The 19,627-nt window shown below is 42.5% G+C and overlaps 2 protein-coding genes across 2 annotated transcripts in view; both read left to right on the top strand.

Annotated features, from left to right (window-relative positions):
- The window catches only part of pnpla3 (patatin-like phospholipase domain containing 3), a 31,001-nt gene extending 26,493 nt beyond the window's left edge, over nucleotides 1–4,508 (top strand). Inside the window, exons 8-9 of the mRNA XM_070901714.1 lie at nucleotides 2,690–2,812; nucleotides 4,280–4,508. Coding sequence (XP_070757815.1) covers nucleotides 2,690–2,812; nucleotides 4,280–4,508 — 352 coding nt within the window. The remainder of the gene's footprint in view (nucleotides 1–2,689; nucleotides 2,813–4,279) is intronic.
- Nucleotides 4,509–10,225: 5,717 nt separating this feature from the next.
- Nucleotides 10,226–19,627, top strand: part of LOC139280833 (sorting and assembly machinery component 50 homolog) — a 29,423-nt gene continuing 20,021 nt past the window's right edge. The window contains exons 1-3 of the mRNA XM_070900565.1: nucleotides 10,226–10,416; nucleotides 13,283–13,393; nucleotides 14,629–14,730. Coding sequence (XP_070756666.1) covers nucleotides 10,396–10,416; nucleotides 13,283–13,393; nucleotides 14,629–14,730 — 234 coding nt within the window. The 5' untranslated portion in view covers nucleotides 10,226–10,395. The remainder of the gene's footprint in view (nucleotides 10,417–13,282; nucleotides 13,394–14,628; nucleotides 14,731–19,627) is intronic.

Raw genomic sequence — 19,627 nt, 5'->3', positions numbered from 1 at the left:
ATGTACTGACGTGGATAGAGAACTGGTTGGCAGACAGGAAGCAGAGAGTCGGGATAAACGGGTCCTTTTCAGAATGGCAGGCAGTGACTAGTGGGGTGCTGCAGGGCTCCGTGCTGGGACCCCAGCTATTTACAATATACATTAATGATTTAGGTGAAGGAATTGCGTGTAATATCTCCAAGTTTGCAGATGACACTAAGCTGGATGGTGGTGTGAGCTGTGAGGAGGACGCTAAGAGGCTGCAGGGTGACTTGGGCAGGTTAGGTGAGTGGGCAAATGCATGGCAGATGCAGTATAACGTGGATAAATATGAGGTTATCCACTTTGGTGGCAAAAACACGAAAGCAGAATATTATCTGAATGGCAGCAGATTAGGAAAGGGGGAGGTGCAACGAGACCTGGTCATTGAAAGTTGGCATGCTAGTACAGCACGCGGTGAAGAAGGCAAATGGCACGTTGGCCTTCATAGCTAGGGGATTTGAGTATAGGAGCAGGGAGGTCTTACTGCAGTTGTACAGGGCCTTGGTGAGGCCTCACCTGGAATATTGTGTTCAGTTTTGGTCTCCTAATCTGAGGAAGGATGTTCTTGCTATTGAGGGAGTACAGCGAAGGTTCACCAGACTGATTCCCGGGATGGCAGGACTGACATATATGAGGAGAGACTGGATCGACTGAGCCTGTATTCACTGGAGTTTAGAAGGATGAGGGGGGGATCTCATAGAAACATATAAAATTCTGTCGGGACTGGATAGATTAGATGCAGCAAGAATGTTCCCAATGTTGGGAAAGTCCAGAACCAGGGGACACAGTCTAAGGATAAGGGGCAAGCCATTTAGGACTGATATGAGGAGAAAGAGAGTTGTTAACCGGTGAAATTTTCTACCGCAGAGAGTTGTTGATGCCAGTTCATTGGATATATTCAGGAGGGAGTTAGATATGGCCCTGTTGGCTAAAGGGATCAAGGGGTATGGAGAGAAAGCAGGAAAGGAGTACTGAGGTGAATGATCAGCCATGATCTTATTGAATGGTGGTGCAGGCTCTAAGGGCCGAATGGCCTGCTCCTGCACCTATTTTCTATGCTTCTAGTCTATCTTCCCTTTTCTTAATCATTTTTTGTGTCATTCTTTGCTGGTTTTTAAACACCTCCCAATCTTCTGTCCTCCCACTAGTTTTGGCCACATTGTATGCCCTTGTTATTAATTGGATACCGTCCTTTATTTAATTAGTTAGCTACGGATAGCTATCTTTTCTCACACCCTTTTCTCCTCACTGGAATATGTTTTTTTTGAGAGTTGTGTACATTTAAGGAGATATTTCACCACTGTTCATCAACTGTCCTATACTTTAATCTATTTTCCCAGTTCACTTTAGCCAACTCTGCCCTCATACCTTCATAGTCTCCTTTTATTTAAGCTTAGTAAGTTGGTTAGAGATCCAACTTTCTCACCCTCCACCTGAATTTGAAATTCAATCATGCTATGATCACTCATTCCAAGGGGATCTTTTACTAGGAGATTGTTTATTAATCCTGTCTCATTACACAGGACCAGATCTAAGATAGCCTGCCCCCTGGTTGGTTCCGTTACATACTGCTCAAGGAGCCCATCTCTTACGCACTCTATGAACTCCTCCTCAAGGATACCCTGACCAATATGATTTGTCCATTCAATATGGAGGTTAAAATCATCCATGATTATTGCTGTTCCCTTTTTGGACACTCATGATTGGACACTCTTTCCCCCTCCCCCAACTCTTCTGATTTCCCTCCACATTCCTTATGATCTTCACCCCCTGCCCCTTCCAATCACTCCCTCGAGCCCTCCGATCCCTCCCTCCTCACCACTCACTGGCTGCGGTCTGGTGCTGAAGGCCTACCTGCCCAACAGCAAGTCAGATTATGGCTGGGAAATGGAGACAAAACATGGTGTTAAATTTGACAGGACCTGAGGGAAACTGTTATTCCAGTGCTGTTTTTGGCACTGAGTCCACTTGAGATGGGTTTTGCCCATGTGCCAGTGACGCCACACGCATTGTGGCTGCACTAACGTGCAGGGTGTGATTGCTCTTGACACAGTTGAGCTGACCCATGAAGGCCAGAATATGGTTTTCCTATTTTCAGCTCTCACTGGGATGTCAGAAAAGGTCTATGGCAAGACTGGCAAAGGGCCTTGGCAATAACTGCACATCTGCAGGGTTGACGTGTGCAGTTGCTTTAATAGCTTTCTGTGATTCCAGAATAAATGCACATGTACAGTTTACCCACAGTTGCCTATTAAAACAAAAGCAAAATACTGCAGATGCTGGAAATCTGAAATAAAAGCAGAAAATGTTCGACCTGAAACATTAACTCTGTTTCTCTCTCCACGAATGCTGCCTGACCTGCTGAGTGTTCCCAGCAATTTCTGTTTTTAAAGCAGTTCTCTATTGTTGTGGATCTATCCCACAGTATAAATGAAGCAGATACAGCAGTCAGGGAAGCAGATTTTTATTTTTAAACTGAACTTCATATGTCTGGAGTAGGAGTGAAGTTTGTACTGCAGTTGGGAGTGGAGAAATTGCCTGTTAGTGGCAGTTGAAGGTTGGTTTTAGGCAAATGCTGGATTGATTGCAATCGGCAATTGAAAATGTCAATTGCAATAACGTAGCTGCTGTGGTTTCTTTGTGACTAATGTTCTTTGAAAATATGCAGGTTAGTGGAGTGGCTTCCTGATGTCCCGCAGGATGTTTGCTGGATGCGTGAACAACTATGCATTATTGGTGGTGCCATTTATCATCGAGCAACAAAACGGTTCGGTCTGCCGCCACGTTCTAGGTATGACATTTTTTTAAAATCTTAAGCTTTGTTTTGGAAGTTCATATTTCCAAATGATTGGCAGTGACATTTGCAGGGTGCTGAAGACCCCTTTTCTTTTTATAGCATGTGCACCTGGCTGGAGCCCAGCAATATTTTTCTCTCATAAAATAGCAACAAATAGCCAATGTGTGGCTTAAGACTTTAAATATGTTTGCAACCAACTAAAGGGCAGGTGACTTTACAAGTGAGTATCATCACTAGGTTGCTCATGATCTTGGGTTTACTTTTCCAAGTTTTACAGCCTCTGTTGTGTCAGCTGTGGCTCAGTGGGTCGCACACTCACCTGAGTGAGAAGGTTGTGGTTTCAAATTCCACTCCAAGGACTTGAGCACATAATCTCGGCTGATACTCCAGTGCCATGCTGAGGGAGTGTTGCACTGTTACAGGTGCTGCCTTTTGGATGAGATGTTAAACCAACGCCCCGTCTGCTCACTCTCAGGTGGACGTAAAAGGTCCCATGGCACTATTTTGAAAGAGCAGGGGAGTTACCCCCAGTGTCCTGGCCAATATTTATCCTGCAATCAACAAAACAAAAACAGATTATCTGGTGCTTGTGCGCAAATTGGCTGCTGCGTTTACCTCAATACAACAGTGACTACACAAGTACTCCCAAGACTCCAAAAGTACTTCATTCTCTGTAAATCGCTTTGCGATGTCTGGTGGTCGTGAAAGGCGCAAAATAAATGTAAATCTTTCTTTCTTTTCTCTGTTGTAGGGCTGCCATATTTCTCAGTCCAAAACCAGGCAGGCAGAAAAAATTATATTCATTTTTAATATGCAAATATTATACACATTTTTAATATGCATCTTTGTGTTGGAAATGGGTATGCAAAACAAAAACCTGAACTGAATATCGCAGCGGGTATGTTGTGTTGATGAATTGGAAATTGGTTCGTTGCCATTAGTAAACAGAACAGGCTGTTTCCTATTATTTTCTGTTTTTAGCGGAGGATAAGGTACACAATCATATGACTTGTACTCTAGCTTCTGCCAAAGTGGCTTTTCAGCTGCCAGGTTGGAATGACGCACAAACAACTATCATTTCTTCCGGAAGGGGTGGATTTACTCTCATTGCCTCCTTTCAGGGGGAAAACCAGGCTAACTCATGCCCTACCATTTATATACCATACCAGTCTGAAATCATAGCTTCAATAAAAAATTACTTTCCACAATTAATTGGATTGCAACCCTTGAATGAAAGTTTTGGAAATTCCAATGGTTTCTTCCATTGGCTGACCTGGAGTTGATTTCTCATGCATTCTATAAATTATTAAACACTACATTCTTGTGCAGAAAATAACATTTGGAATCCATTGTTTTATAGTAAGGTAATTGTATGTTGTCATTTTATGGGGTTCAATTCCATTTAATGGAACCTTAATTTGAAACGAGAACTGAATTTGTTGTAATTTTTTTATTTTCCAGTGCTCAGGCCAACATGCCTCTGAGAAAATGCCTGAGCCTTCCACCCAACTCAAACCAGTATCAGGTTTACCTCACTTCTCAACTCTCCTCTGTGGAACTTAACTCCTGGTGCTATGCATTCTCCAGCTCCTCGAATCCAATGGTGCAAGAATCTGATGCTTTGCCAAAGCAGGGTCTAGCAACTTCAGGCAACCAGATCCATTTCTTCACCAGCTCGGATGATTCCTGAATGGCAACAGGAAGTTTGGAAAATGGATTAGACAGCCAAACAGGAAATCCTTTTCTAATCTGGTTCAGGGATCAGAATGAACACCTCAAAACTGACCCATGGACCAATTAGATTAGAAACCAGTGTATGCCTTATTTTGCACAGTGATGAGATCTTTACTCAGCCAGAGGAAACCTCGTTCATCTGGTCTCAAATGAATAATCTTAAAGCCAGTTGTAAACTTAATCATTACACAAAATTGTTGTCACACCACTGAACTGATTTCAAGAACCTTAACATGTGTTGTGTATTGTGCAAGCCATGACTGTTTGATTCTAGTTAACAATGCAGTGAAATCAGTTTCCACAGTATCAGTGATTCGTGCCTAACTATTTATGGTTCATCAACTCAGATTGGTGTTTATCATTTTAAAAGCATTTATGTTCTGATACCTTCTATAAATTATTTATGTATGTCGCAGAATTTCTGTTTATCACTGCATTTTAAAGTAGTGGATTGCAAGTTTATTCCAACATGTGCATTAGTTTTACCTCGCTCCTTGTACATGTACTGTCGCCACCATGCACTCCTCCTCCTTTTATTTTTATATAACTGAAGAAGCAAGGCTGTGATTGCATTTATTAACAAAAGATCTTGGAGAATTAATACTGGCTTTTGGTTCTTAATATGAATTGTCATTGCATTGAAATATATTGCTAGGTTCAAGTCGGGTTAACCTTTCTCTCGATGTAAAAAAAAATGTTGCTGTAAATTAACACTCGTATTTTGCCTGCTGTGCTGCTTGCGTATTGACTTTAATATTTATAAATGCAGTGGAATCTCCATTGTCCAAATTCTCAATTCGGGAGATAAAACTTTATACAAAATGTTGCTCTTTTACATTCATCCCACTAACATTTAATATCTTTGACTTAAATCTGTCTTGCAGCCCCAGAAATATTAAATTCAATTAATATTTATATTGTACTTGTCTTTACCTGTGCCTGAAGTATTGCTATAATAGTTGAGTAAGAACCTAAATTTGGAACATTTGATTATCTGTCGTTGTCCACTCATGACCGATCATGGGGCTTCCATTGGGTGAACTTGTGCTACTCCAATTTTGAATAATGTGTGTGTATACTGTACAGACCAGAATGTAGCTTGTTCATCCCACTGAGCTGACTGGAAACCTGAAATTGGTGTGGAAAAAATGATGTGATATTTGTACTCTCTAATAAGACAGCTTCCTGTCTCTGGTGCTAGTTTCACTATGATCTTTAAAGAAGTGAGTTTCTCATCACTTTTATTTGTAAGTACCAATGGTTGGCAAATACTTCATCATAATTCCAAGTCTGTATTTGAACACTATGGGCTAGAATTTGATCAAAAACAGCCAGCGCGGCCTTGCCGCCCCAAAAAAACGCTAAGATTATTCAATTAAGGCCGGCGGAAAATTGATTTTTTTTTTTAAATGGAAAAAATTCCGCGGGGTGGGAAAAATCGGTCTTCCACGTGGATTCTCAGTGGAAAACGCAATCCTGGTCAAATTGAGCGGTACTTAATCAAAATTTAGTCCGCAGCTGCGAGTTGAGCCTAGTGAGGGAGGACAAACACACACACTATTTTTCAAAATAACAAAAATCAGAAAACATTCACAGGACCCTTTTCCAGTGAATCAATGAAAAGAATGTTTTAAAAAACCTTTCACTTCCCCTTTTTTTGCAGGGTTTCATACCTACTGGCTGGTTTCTCTTGGACAGTATTTTTAGCAACTACAGAACACCGCTACCACCAAACTTGGGCGGTGGTGATTTTTTCAGTGTTGCCCACCGGCGGTCCACTCCCCAGTGATATTTTGAAACTGCCGGCGGAACACTTTGGGTGGTTTTCAAAAAAAGGAATACTGCTGAGAAACCGGGCAGAAATGCTGATCAAATTCCAGCCCTATGACTTGTACAGTATATCATTCTGTTTACTTCCATCTCCTCTACCTTGTAAGAGTAAACAAAATATTGAAAATAAAAACCATGATTATACTTGACACTAATATAAGAAATTTGTGTATTGATGAAATGCAGCTGATAGAGGAGTGTGTAATTAGAGATGGATTTAGTATATGCCATACATTAAACTAGTTCCCAAAATGAATGCTAACGATGGTCTCTTCAAAATTGAGACAAGATTAATTCTCTTTTTTTTTAATTAGATACTCCAAATTTCCCCCTCCCCAATACTACCACAGTCTCATCCAAAACTCTGCTGCCCATGCCCTAACTCTCATCATGTCCTGTTCACCCCTGTGCTCGCTGATCTACATTGGATCCCAATTAAGCCACGCCTTGATTTTAATATTCTCATTCTTGTTTTCAAACTTTTTTTCCGTTCATAACACTCCTGTGAAGCGACTTGAGAGGTTTTACTACGTTAAAGGTGCAATAATAAATACAAGTTGTTGTTCTCTGATTCAAAATTAGTGCCATGTGAGGTCTGTAATACCGTATCTCCAATAATAATAGTAGTCAATCTCCAGTCATCATGCACCCAAAGTCAAGATTAAGTATAAGAAAAAACAACGGGTGCCTCTTGGGAATGTGGAGACAATAACCTCAGACTCAGCTTCACTCTCACTGTGCTTCCTGTTGAATGATGATGGACCGACTCTTGTAGTGGTTGTGAAGAAGTCTTTTCCCCCAGAATGTTTGATCCAACCATCTTGGAAAATGTTTAAGTTATGTAGAGAGGGCAAATCAAGGGACTTGCTAGGTATTGGTTTGGGTGGAGATGGTGTGTTGTGGTCATAGACTCCCTGCAACTGTGCAAACACAGAAGATGTGGCTTTTTAAAAGATAGAGATGCAAAAGAGCCTGCAGAAAGTTGATATCTCTTGATTCCTGGTCTTCAATTTGAAGCAGTGAAGCTTCATTAGCTCTGATTAATTTGTACTTCGTTCATGCATTTGTTCATGTTATGGCATATCTAGGGGGTTTTATTCTCACTGGTAGAAGTCAGAACTAAGCCCATGCCAGTTATTGGTTTCTTTCCCTCCCTCTGGCTAAGTTGTCCCTGTACATGCTGGCGTAAAGTTCAACAAGCAGTGCGTGCTCTCTAGTAACTTACTCCAGTAGCCATTATTCAGATTTGAGCCTTGCCAGTAATTATTGGTTCACCTCTCAGATCAGCCTGATCCTGACCTCATTTGTCATGCACGCAAGAGAGTTTGCAGCAGAGACCATTGGAAGGAACAGAAATGACAATCCTGAATGATCTTCCCACCAATCGTTGGGCACTGAGACAATGCTAGAAGCCCTGGGATCAGCAAATTTGGCACAGGTCAGATATCAAACCTGGGACCTTCCTAGTTAAGGGAGAAATTTTCAAAGCATTCTCTGGTTTCTTTTACATGGACTGAAAGACAGCACCTTCTTCACCATGCCTTCAACTGCACTGGTGTATCAACCTAAATTATATGCTCAATCATTGAAGGGAACATGAACCTACAACCTAACTCCGGTAGGAGTGTTACAAACTGAGTCAAGCTGACACTATATCTCTATATTTATTGTATAAAATAATCTAAATTCAATATGCGCAGTAGATGTGTGAAGGCTAGTTGGGCATACACGGAGAGCAACACTTGTTTCTGTGAGCAAAAGAAATTTGATGTGCAAATATACCATAATTATTTAAAGTAATGTATAAATTGAAGAACATGCATAATTCCTTACAAACATAAATATGATTGAATGAATATTGAGGAAGGCTGGAAGAATTTTCAATAATGTAACCGGAGCCCATTCTCTCTCTACCCCTCACCCAAACCAGGAGCCCATTCTCTTTCTTCCCCTGCACCACCCACATCACACCACACCACCAGGTTGCTGTCCAAGGATAGCAGTTGCAAGCCAGAGCAGCTTACATCATGTGATCAACCTAACAAAAACAGGTTGGATTCAGGTTGATTGAAATGTCAATATAAATGAGCAGGTGACTCCATTAGGTATGAGACTACAAGGATAAGCAATTCTAAAGACGACTGTATTTGTATTGAGTATCAGAATTGATGAGTAATCCAAAAATAGCTCATCAGGACCAATGGAAGAATAAGACAACCATAATGATAAATCCACTGATCAGTAATACATCTAGTAATTAAATAAACATTAAGGAGAAAGAAGTGAAGAATAATGGCAGTTGACTGCACAAGATAAAAGTTCACGGGGTTGGGGGTAATACATTAGCATGGCTAGAGGATTGGCTAACCAACAGAAAACAGAGAGTCGGGATAAATGGTTCATTCTCTGGTTGGCAACCAGTGGGGTGCCGCAGGAATCAGTGCGGGGACACCAATTATTTACAATCTATATTAACGACTTGGAAGAATGAACTGAGTGTATCGTAGCCAAGTTTGCCGACAATACAAAGATGGGAGGAAAAGCAGTGTGTGAGGAGGACACAAAAAATCTGCAAAAGGACATCGGCTAAGTAAGTGGGCAAAAGTTTGGCAGATGGAATATAATGTTGGAAAATGTGAAGTCATGCACTTTGGCAGAAAAAAATCAAAGAGCAAGTTATTTAAATGGAGAAAGATTGCAAAGTGCCACAGTACAGCAGGACCTGGTGGTACTTGTGCATGAAACACAAAAGGATAATATGCAGGTACAGCAAGTGATCAGGAAGGCCAATGGTATCTTGGCCTTTATTGCAAAGGGGATGGAGTATAAAAGCAGGTAAGTCTTGCTACAGCTATACAAGGTATTGGTGAGGTCACACCTGGAATACTGCGTGCAGTTTTGATTTCCATATTTACGAAAGGATATACTTGCTTTGGAGGCAGTTCAGAGAAGGTTCACTTGGTTGATTCCGAGGATGAGTGGGTTGACTTATGAAGAAAGGTTGAGTAGATTGGGCCTCTACTCATTGGAGTTCAGAAGAATGAGAGGTGATCTTATTGAGGATGGATGCAGAGAAAATGTTTCCACTGATGGGGAAGACTAGAACTAGAGGGCATGATCTTAAAATAAAACAGAGATGAGGAGGAATTTCTTCTCTGAGGGTTGTAAATCTGTGGAATTTGCTGCCTTGAAGATGGAAGCTGGGACATTGAATAAATTTAAGACAAAAATAGACAGTTTCTTGAGCGATAAGAGGTTATGGGGAGCGGGCAGAGAAGTGGAGCTGAGTCCATGATCAGATCAGCCATGATCGTATTGCATGGCGGAGCAGGCTCGAGGGGCTATATGGCCTACTCCTGTTCCTATTTCTTATGTTCTTATGACTGGAAAATACTGTATTCAATTAGATAGTGTATTGCGTCCAATTCTGGCCACAACAATTTAGCAATGATGTCAAGACCTTGCAGAGGGTGCAGATAAATTGACCAGATTGTTACCAGGGATGTAGGATTTCAGTTATGTGGAAAGACGAGAGAAGCTGGGATTGTTCTCCTTAGAGCAGAGAAGGTTAATAAAGCTGTTCAAAATTATGAAGGGTTTTAATCGAGTAGAGGGTTGTGGAAGCAGATTCAATAACAACTTTCAAAAGTGAATTGAGTATATACTCGAAAAGGAAAGAAATGACAGTGATGTAGTGAGTAGGAAGAATTGGATCGTTCTGTCCAAGTGCCAGCCCAGGCACCAGGGGCCGCAAGACCTCCTCCTGCGCTGTCAGATTGACAGCTCGCCTGGAGTTGGGATTGGCTGGCCACGCACAGCTTTCAGCCAATGAGCGGCGAGGAGCGGACGGTCACGTGGCGTGTCATGGCGGCGTCCTTGGCGCCTCACCGGAGTTCTGACCGACGTTCGTGAGAAACGGCGAATAATAAAACCCGGCTCGGAGACAAGCGGCTGTAAGTCGGCGGCCGCCACCCGAGGGTCCAGCCGGAGGTCAGCGAGCAGCCCGGGGAACCATGGGCACAGTACAGGCGCGGGTAAGGAGTGACCTGAGGCCAAAGGCCTGGCCAGGGAGGAGGCGCTGCTCATTGATGTCTCACACGGGAGGGTTGTGGCCGCTCAGCTCAATGGTTCTCGTTAATGTGGCCGGATTGTAACTGCTCGGGATTAACATGGCTCCTCTCGCACCTACTCAATGCACCGAGTTCCCGTTCCCGATCAGTCAGCTGACTCATTTCGAACGAGACTTTCTCATTAAATTGGAATATTTTTGATGCGGATTTTTTTTTAACGGTTTTCCCAGTGGCTAACAGCCATACAGACCAGGTTCCGTCCCAGTCTACACGGAGTTAACTGGTATCACTGCTGCAATAGTCTCAGTCACCTGGGGTGGAAAATTGGGCAGAGTTCCTGATAGTTATTCAGAGATCTGCATTGAAATTACACATTTGTGTATGCCTGAGTAGGACAGAATTGATGATCCCCTCGAATAGAAAGAAGGAACTTTAAAAAATGTGCTTGGGATGTGGGTGCTGTTGGCAATGCCCATCCTTAATTGCCCTGAGAAGGCTAGTGGTGGTGGATCATCTTCGTGAACCCCTGAAGTTCTTGTGATAATGGTGCTCCCACAATGGTGTCAGTTAAGGAATTCTATGATATTGATTGTGATGTTGAAGGAACATTAATGTGTATTGTGTGTCCAGATAGGATAGTGTGTGACGTTGGAATGATAGTGTTCCTGTGACATTGCTTTTTGGTTGAAGGTTGAAGGGAAGGGAGGTGTTGTTGAAGCAATTTTGATAAGTTGTTGCAGTGCCTCCTCTAAATTGTATAATCTGCAGCCAGAGTGTGTAAATGGTGAAGGGGGTTGATAATTGGCAGGGACAGCGATCAAGCAAACTGCTGTGTCTTGAATAATGAGCTTCTTGAGTGTTGTTGCAGCTGCACCCATCCAGACATGGTGAGTGAGTGCCATCACCCTCCTGACTTGAGCCCTATAGATGTTTTGATGGGTTGAGGTGCGCTGCCAGTTACAGAATATCCTGCCTCAGCCCTGCTCATCGCCATGCTGTTTACGAACAATGTGGTTGGTCCAGTTAAAATTCTGGTCACTGTTAACCCCTAAGATGTTGATGAGGAGAATCTCCACGATACTGGAGCCATTGAAGGTAATGGGGAATTAAATCCTTTTTGGATTTTCAGGATGCCTCAAAGTACTTGACAGGCAAGAAATTGTTTTTCAAGTATAATCACTTGTTATGTTGGTAAATGTAGCAGACAATTTATACATGTGGAACAAGGTCCTACAGACAGCAAATAAGATAAATAATCAGTTAATCTGTTTCAGTGGTATTTGAGGGATGAATGTTGGCCAGAATACTAGGAGAGCACCTCACTTTAATGCCGTGGGTCATGTCTTATGCTCAAGTACTGAAGTTGGATTTGAACCCATGATTTTCTGACTGAGGCAAAAATGCTGCCACTGAGTGAAGTTGAAGGGTGAAAATTTCCTCTAGTAAATGTGTTCATAATGAATCTGAGTGACCTGAACATGACCCTTTTTGAAGTTTATCCTGCTCCCCTGGAGTGGAACCATGTTGCTTTTCCCAGCCAAAAAGTTTAACTAAATTGACTGGTTTTGTTGTAGCTTTGGATAAAATCTATGTTTCAGAATCTTTTATAAAAAAAAATGTTTTATTTTTGTTGCTACCCACCCAAAAAAAATACAAACAACTAAAATGTGTATTTTCATGTAAGACTCATCTTGTCTACCTTTTTATGTATAGCCAACTCTTTCAGGGAGTGGTCTGATCTCAGGTAGGCACCTTCTCTGGACAAGCAAGCGAAAATTTGGAGAACTCTACTATATTTGCATAATTGATCATACCTTTAGACCCCACTCCCTTTTATATATTTAAAATCTTGTATGTTAAAACATAACTGCTAGTTGATCAATTTCCACTCTTCCTGGCTGATATTTTCTCAAGCAGTTTGCTGCTATCTTTCCTGACGTTTCAAGATATGGAGAACTGTTTTGGGCCTGGGATTCATCATGCCAATTAACACAAAAGCAAAATACTACGGATGCTGGAATCTGAAATAAAAACACAAAATGCTGGAAATCTCAGCGGGTCAGGCAGCATCTGTGGAGAGAAACAGAGTTAAATTTTCAGGTCGATGACCCTTCGTCAGAACTGGCAAATGTTCGAAATAAACAGATTCTTAAGGAGCACTGAAAGGGGGAGGGGAGGAAAGAACAAAAGGGAAGGTCTGTGATGGGGTGGAAGACAGGAGAGATTAGAGAGACAAAAGGGATGATGGGCCCACTTGAGATGGTAATGACAGAAGTTAGAAAAAGATTAGCCTAGATAGGGTGTGAATGGCAGAATAATGACCAGCTGCCATAGGAAACAGAGGAAAAAATTCCCTCTCCCCGATCTTATGTAATTTTTTTCTCTCTGTCTCCCGTGGCAGCTGGTAATTATTCCGCCAGTCACACCCTATCTCGACTAATCTTTTTCTAACTTCTGCCATTACCATCTCAAGCCAACCCATCATCCCTTTTGTCTCTCTCATCTCTCCTGTCTTTTCGAACATTCGCCAGTTCTGACCAAGGGTCATCAAACTGAAACGTTAACTCTGTTTCCTTCTCCACAGATGCTGCCTGACCCGCTGAGATTTCCAGCATTATCTGTTTTTATGCCTATTAACCTTGTTCATTGATATCAGAATCCAAATGGGAACAGCGCAGGCCAAGAGGGAAGAACCAAAATGTGTAGTTATTGAAGGTTCTAAGAACTGGCTGGATCCATTTGAGTTTGGCATTTTATGCTGTTGTTGTATCCAGTAAATGTCTGCCTTTGCAAATACAATACTAATTGAATGTTACACGAAATCTTTCAGAGCTTGGAACCCCTCCCAGTGGATGGGCAGAATTTATCACCTCCAGTGGATGAAGCAGAAACAGTTGAGGTGGAACCTGAAACCAAACAAGAGGTTCTAGAAAATAAAGGGGTGAGAAATGATTAATCACTCTCAGACTTGCGTTCTTTTAATAATCTGCACAAGGGCCTTCATCATATCTTGTCATCCTTCCCATACTTCCTGAAACTCTGCGTATTTTAACACCTAAATGTAAAGCTGAATTTCCTTTGTTTCTATACAGCAATTGGGGAAGTGTGTGTGTGTGTGTTTAGCAGGATACCCCCCCACCCTTGCTGTTAGATCGAACGAGTTCAACCATACAGTACAGAAAGGACCCAACTGTCGGAATTGGGTTATCTGCGAGCCCAGTAATTTAATTTGATGCAGTATGGGTGGTTTTCTGTCACATCTATAAATACCATATACAATGCACGTTAAAATGACTAAGGCGGTGGACCTTTTTCGTTGAAGGACCCCTTTTCCAATAGATTAGTAATCACGGAACCGCCATCTGAATTCCAATACTATAAACTTCTTGCACATTTACATTTCTGAATGTAAAGTTCATCAGTGTCCTGTTAAAGGGACTTGCATGAAATTTTGCTAGGACTGTCCGATTATAGTGAATGTTTTGTGAAAACCTTTATCTTGCCTTCGGCTGAAAGGTAACCCAACAGTTTCAGCAACATGCCTGTTGAATACTTCCCTGCACAACACCACCTTGCTCTTCCTGGATTGGGATTAGGCTCGGTGGCCACTATTGGAAATACTGGCACTGTTTCAGGTGTAACTGTCCACCGCCCGCCTACTCACTGCACAGCTGCTGAGTGTTTCAGGGTTTTTTTCGGCCTGTCTACGCTGAAATATCGCTGACCCTGCTGCCTGATGTGCGGTATTTCTGTCATTAGGACATGGCCAGTATTTGGGTCGGGGTCTAGTCACAGGCTCAGCTTCCGTACTCTGAACGAAGCTTGGCTTGATCATCATTCCAGGCCCTTGGACAAAGCTGACGTGGCGGTTCCTTCCTCCCCTCGCCCAGCCCAGCCAATCCATTCCCGGTGTCTCTAAGGCCTCTCTTCTCCTCTCTCGGGATTTTCAGTCAGTCCGAAGCCCTGTTAATCCGGTTACCTATCCGTTTCCAGAACTGCTCCGGCCCCAGTGGCCGTAGTGGTTGTAGAATAGGCTTTTGCTGGAAGGAATTCAACCCAACATCAAGGAAAGGGAAATAGCTTTTTTTTTAAGTTTAATACATTTTTATTTTTAATTCAGAAGAAATTCAAGGTTGAAGCATTGGTCATGTTGTAATATTCTCTTTCCAATTTTAGGTGATTGTTCAGCATGTGCACATTGATGGAATCAGCAGAACGAAAGATGATCTCTTAGTATATGAAATAGCTGATGTATTCAAAGCTAAAAACCTCATTGAAGTAAGTGTTTATATAAAAATGACAAGAACAAATTTGCATTAAGCATTAGGTTCTGAATTTTCAGGTCCCTACTCTATAACACTGTTCGTCAAACTCTAGGAGAACTTAGTTTGTATTTCAACAGAAAAAGATCCTGGACTAATTCGTGGAAAAAAAACTGAGAACCCCTCCCACACCTTTAAGTTCTCAACCCTGCATGGTGGACACATGCTTGACGTTATGCACCGCAAGCATAAAACTGCATTTATTGCTATTAAATGACATGCTGGACACGTGACCATCCCCCCCCCCATTGCATCCCGAAGATCATATTGCAATTTATTTTTCTAATCTAAGTTCCTAGCACCTTCTCAAATCTTTGTACCTTGTGATATTTCCCCCAATGCTGTTGTCCAGATCATTAATAATGTTCGTGAAAGCAACTGCCCTAATGCAGATCTAATAGTAACTGTTTGCCTTGTAGACATAGAAACATAGAAAATAGGTGCAGGAGTAGGCCATTCGGCCCTTCGAGCCTGCACCGCCATTCCATGAGTTCATGGCTGAACATGCAACTTCAGTACCCCATTCCTGCTTTCTCGCCATACCCCTTGATTCCCCCTAGTAGTAAGGACTACATCTAACACCTTTTTGAATATATTTAGTGAATTGGCTTCAACAACTTTCTGTGATAGAGAATTCCACAGGTTCACCACTCTCTGGGTGAAGAAGTTTCTCCTCATCTCGGTCCTAAATGGCTTACCCCTTATCCTTAGACTGTGACCCCTGGTTCTGGACTTCACCAACATTGAGAACATTCTTCCTGCATCTAACCTGTCTAAACCAGTCAGAATTTTAAACGTTTCTACGAGATCCCCTCTCATTCTTCTGAACTCTAGTAAATACAAGTCCAGTTGATCCAGTCTTTCTTGATATGTCAGTCCTGCCATCCCAGGAATCAGTCTGGTGAATCTTCGCTGCACTCCCTCAATAGCAAGAATGTCCTTCCTCAAGTTAGGAGACCAAAATTGTACACAATACTCCAGGTGTGGCCTCACCAAGGCCCTATATAACTGTAGTAACACCTCCCTGCCCCTGTACTCAAATCCCCTCGCTATGAAGGCCAACATGCCATTTGCTTTCTTAACCGCCTGCTGTACCTGCATGCCAACCTTCAATGACTGATGTACCATGACACCCAGGTCTCGTTGCACCTCCCCTTTACCTAATCTGTCACCATTCAGATAATAGTCTGTCTCTCTGTTTTTACCACCAAAGTGGATAACCTCACATTTATCCACATTATACTTCATCTGCCATGCATTTGCCCACTCACTTAACCTATCCAAGTCACTCTGCAGCCTCATAGCATCCTCCTCGCAGCTCACACTGCCACCCAACTTAGTGTCATCTGCAAATTTGGAGATACTACATTTAATCCCCTCGTCTAAATCATTAATGTACAATGTAAACAGCTGGGTCCCCAGCACAGAACCTTGCGGTACCTCACTAGTCACTGCCTGCCATTCTGAAAAGTACCCATTTACTCCTACTCTTTGCTTGCTGTCTGCCAACCAGTTCTCAATCCACGTCAGCACACTATCTCCAATCCCATGTGCTTTAACTTTGCACATTAATCTCTTGTGTGGGACCTTGTCGAAAGCCTTCTGAAAGTCCAAATACACCACATCAACTGGTTCCCCCTTGTCCACTCTACTGGAAACATCCTCAAAAAATTCCAGAAGATTTGTCAAGCATGATTTCCCTTTCACAAATCCATGCTGACTTGGACCTATCATGTCACCTCTTTCCAAATGCGATGCTGTGGCATCCTTAATAATTGATTCCATCATTTTACCCACCACCGATGTCCGGCTGACCGGTCTATAATTCCCGTTTTCTCTCTCCCTCCTTTTTTACAAAATGGGGTTACATTGGCTACCCTCCACTCCATAAGAACTAATCCAGAGTCTATGGAATGTTGGAAAATGACTGTCAATGCATCCGCTATTTCCAAGGCCACCTCCTTAAGTACTCTGGGATGCAGTCCATCAGGCCCTGGGGATTTCTCGGCCTTCAATCCTATCAATTTCCCCAACACAATTTCCCGACTAATAAGGATTTCCCTCAGTTCCTCCTTCTTACTAGACCCTCTGACCCCTTTTATATCCGAAAGGTTATTTGTGTCCTCCTTAGTGAATACCGAACCAAAGTACATGTTCAAATTGGTCTGCCATTCCTTTGTTCCCAGTTATGACTTCCCCTGATTCTGACTGCAGGGGACCTACGTTTGTCTTTACTAACCTTTTTCTCTTTATATATCTATAGAAGCTTTTGCAGTCCGTCTTAATGTTCCCTGCAAGCTTCCTCTCGTACTCTATTTTCCCTGCCCTAATCAAACCCTTTGTCCTTCCTCTGCTGAGTTCTAAATTTCTCCCAGTCCCTGGGTTCGCTGCTATTTCTGGCCAGTTTGTATGCCACTTCCTTGGCTTTAATACTATCCCTGATTTCCCTAGATAGCCACGGTTGAGCCACCTTCCCTTTTTTATTTTTAGGCCAAACAGGGATGTATAATTGTTGTAGTTCATCCATGCGGTCTCTAAATGACTGCCATTGTCCATCCACTGTCAACCCCTTAAGTATCATTTGCCAATCTATCCTAGCCAATTCACGCCTCATACCTTCAAAGTTACCCTTTAAGTTCTGGATCATGGTCTCTGAATTAACTGTTTCATTCTCCATCCTAATGTAGAATTCCACCATATTATGGTCACTCTTCCCCAATGGGCCTCGCACAAAGAGATTGCTAATTAATCCTCTCTCATTACACAGCACCCAGTCTAAGATGGCCTCCCCCCTAGTTGGTTCCTCGACATATTGGTCTAGAAAACCATCCCTTATGCACTCCAGGAAATCCTCCTCCACCGTATTGTTTCCAGTTTGGTAGCCCAATCTATATGCATATTAAAGTCACCCATGATAACTGCTGCACCTTTATTGCATGCACCCCTAATTTCCTGTTTGATGCCCTCCCCAACATCACTACTACTGTTTGGAGGTCTGTACACAACTCCCACTAGCGTTTTCTGCGCCTTGGTATTCCGTAGCTCCACCCATACCGATTCCACATCGTCCAAGCTAATGTCTTTCCTTACAATTGCATTAATTTCCTCTTTAACCAGCAACGCCACCCCGCCTCCTTTTCCTTTCTGTCTATCCTTCCTAAATGTTGAATACCCTTGGATGTTGAGTTGCCAGCCTTGGTCACCCTGGAGCCATGTCTCCGTGATGCCAACCACATCTTATCTGTTAACTGCTATCTGCACAGTTAATTCATCCACCTTATTCCGAATACTCCTCGCATTGAGGCAAAGAGCCTTAATGCTTGCCTTTTTAATGCACGTAGACCCTTTAGAATTTTGCTGCAAAGTGGCTCTTTTTGTTTTTTGCCTTGGGGTTCTCTGCCCTCCACTTTTACTCATCTCCTTTCTGTCTTTTGCTTCTGTCTCCCTGCATTGATTCCCATCCCCCTGCCATATTCGTTTAATTCCTCCCCAACAGCACTAGCAAACACTCCTCCTAGGATATTGGTTCCGGTCCTGCCTAGATGAAGACTGTCCAGCTTGTATTGGTTCCGCCTCACCCAGAACCGGTTCCAATGCCCCAGGAATTTGAATTTCTCCCTCCTGCACCACTGCTCAAGCCACGTATTCATCTGAGCTATCCTGCGATTCCTACTCTGACTAGCACGTGGCACTGGTAGCAATCCTGAGATTACTACTTTTGAGGTCCTACTTTTTAATTTAGCTCCTAGCTCCTTAAATTCGTCTCATAGGACCTCATCCCTTTTTTTTACCTATATCGTTGGTGCCAATGTGCACCACGACAACTGGCTGTTCACCCTCCCAGTAGAATCACTGCCATTAATAACAACCTTCTGCAACGAGCATGCAACCAACTCCTTATCCAACTCAATCCCACAGGACTCTATCTTATTAAGTAACCTAGTGTGTGTCTTGCTGCTTGTACTACATAGTGACTCCCCAGTGATTTCATGATCTCAGCAGGTCAGACGGAAGTGCAAAATGATGGTTAGAGACAAGCATTCCTTTATCTTTCACAGGGACAAGAAATTAGAGAGCGAGTCCCCTTGGGTCTTAATTGTCTTTCTGACCCTTCTAACTGCAGTAGATATGTAAATGACCAGTGATGCAAGATACAACACTGTTTTTTTGTCTTTAATGCATTTTCAGGCAGAATAGCACAAAACAGCTACTACAACTTGAGGATGTTTGCTCCTAATATGATGTCATAAAATTAATGAAAGTTTAGGAACATCCATTGTAGATATTTTTCTATAATTTTTGTCTATGCCAAGTAGTTTTCAGCAGAACTTCTGGGTCAAAACAAGGTTTCATGTATTTTATAATCAATTTGTTAAACACAGAAAAAGAGAAGAATTTGTGTCTATATAACACCTTCTGCGACCTCGCCTTCCACGACCTCAGCGTGTCCCAAAATACTCGCACTCATTCAGTGTAGTCACTGTTGGAAACACAACAACCAATTTGCGCACAGCAAGGTCCCAGGAACAGCAATTAAACTGTTTTTAATGATGTTGCTTAAGGGATAAATATTGGTAAGGACACTAGAAAGACTCCCCTGCCCATCTCTGAACAATGCCATGGGTTCTTTTATGTCAACTTGACACAACAGGCAGTTTAATGTCTCATCTGAAAGCTGGTGCCTGAGACAGTGAAGCACACCCTCAGTACTGCACTGAAATGTCAACCAAGATTATGCACTCAAGTCTCTGGAGTGGTGGTTGATTCTGCAACCTGACTTGGGCGAGTGTGCTCCCACTGAGCCAAGGCTGAAAAGTGACCAGATATGAACAGAAATTACAGAACTGTAATTA

This window comes from Pristiophorus japonicus, chromosome 15 (genome assembly GCF_044704955.1).
Source record: "Pristiophorus japonicus isolate sPriJap1 chromosome 15, sPriJap1.hap1, whole genome shotgun sequence".
In the NCBI taxonomy this organism is placed as follows: domain Eukaryota; kingdom Metazoa; phylum Chordata; class Chondrichthyes; family Pristiophoridae; genus Pristiophorus; species Pristiophorus japonicus.
This window is presented reverse-complemented; position numbering and strand designations above follow the sequence as displayed.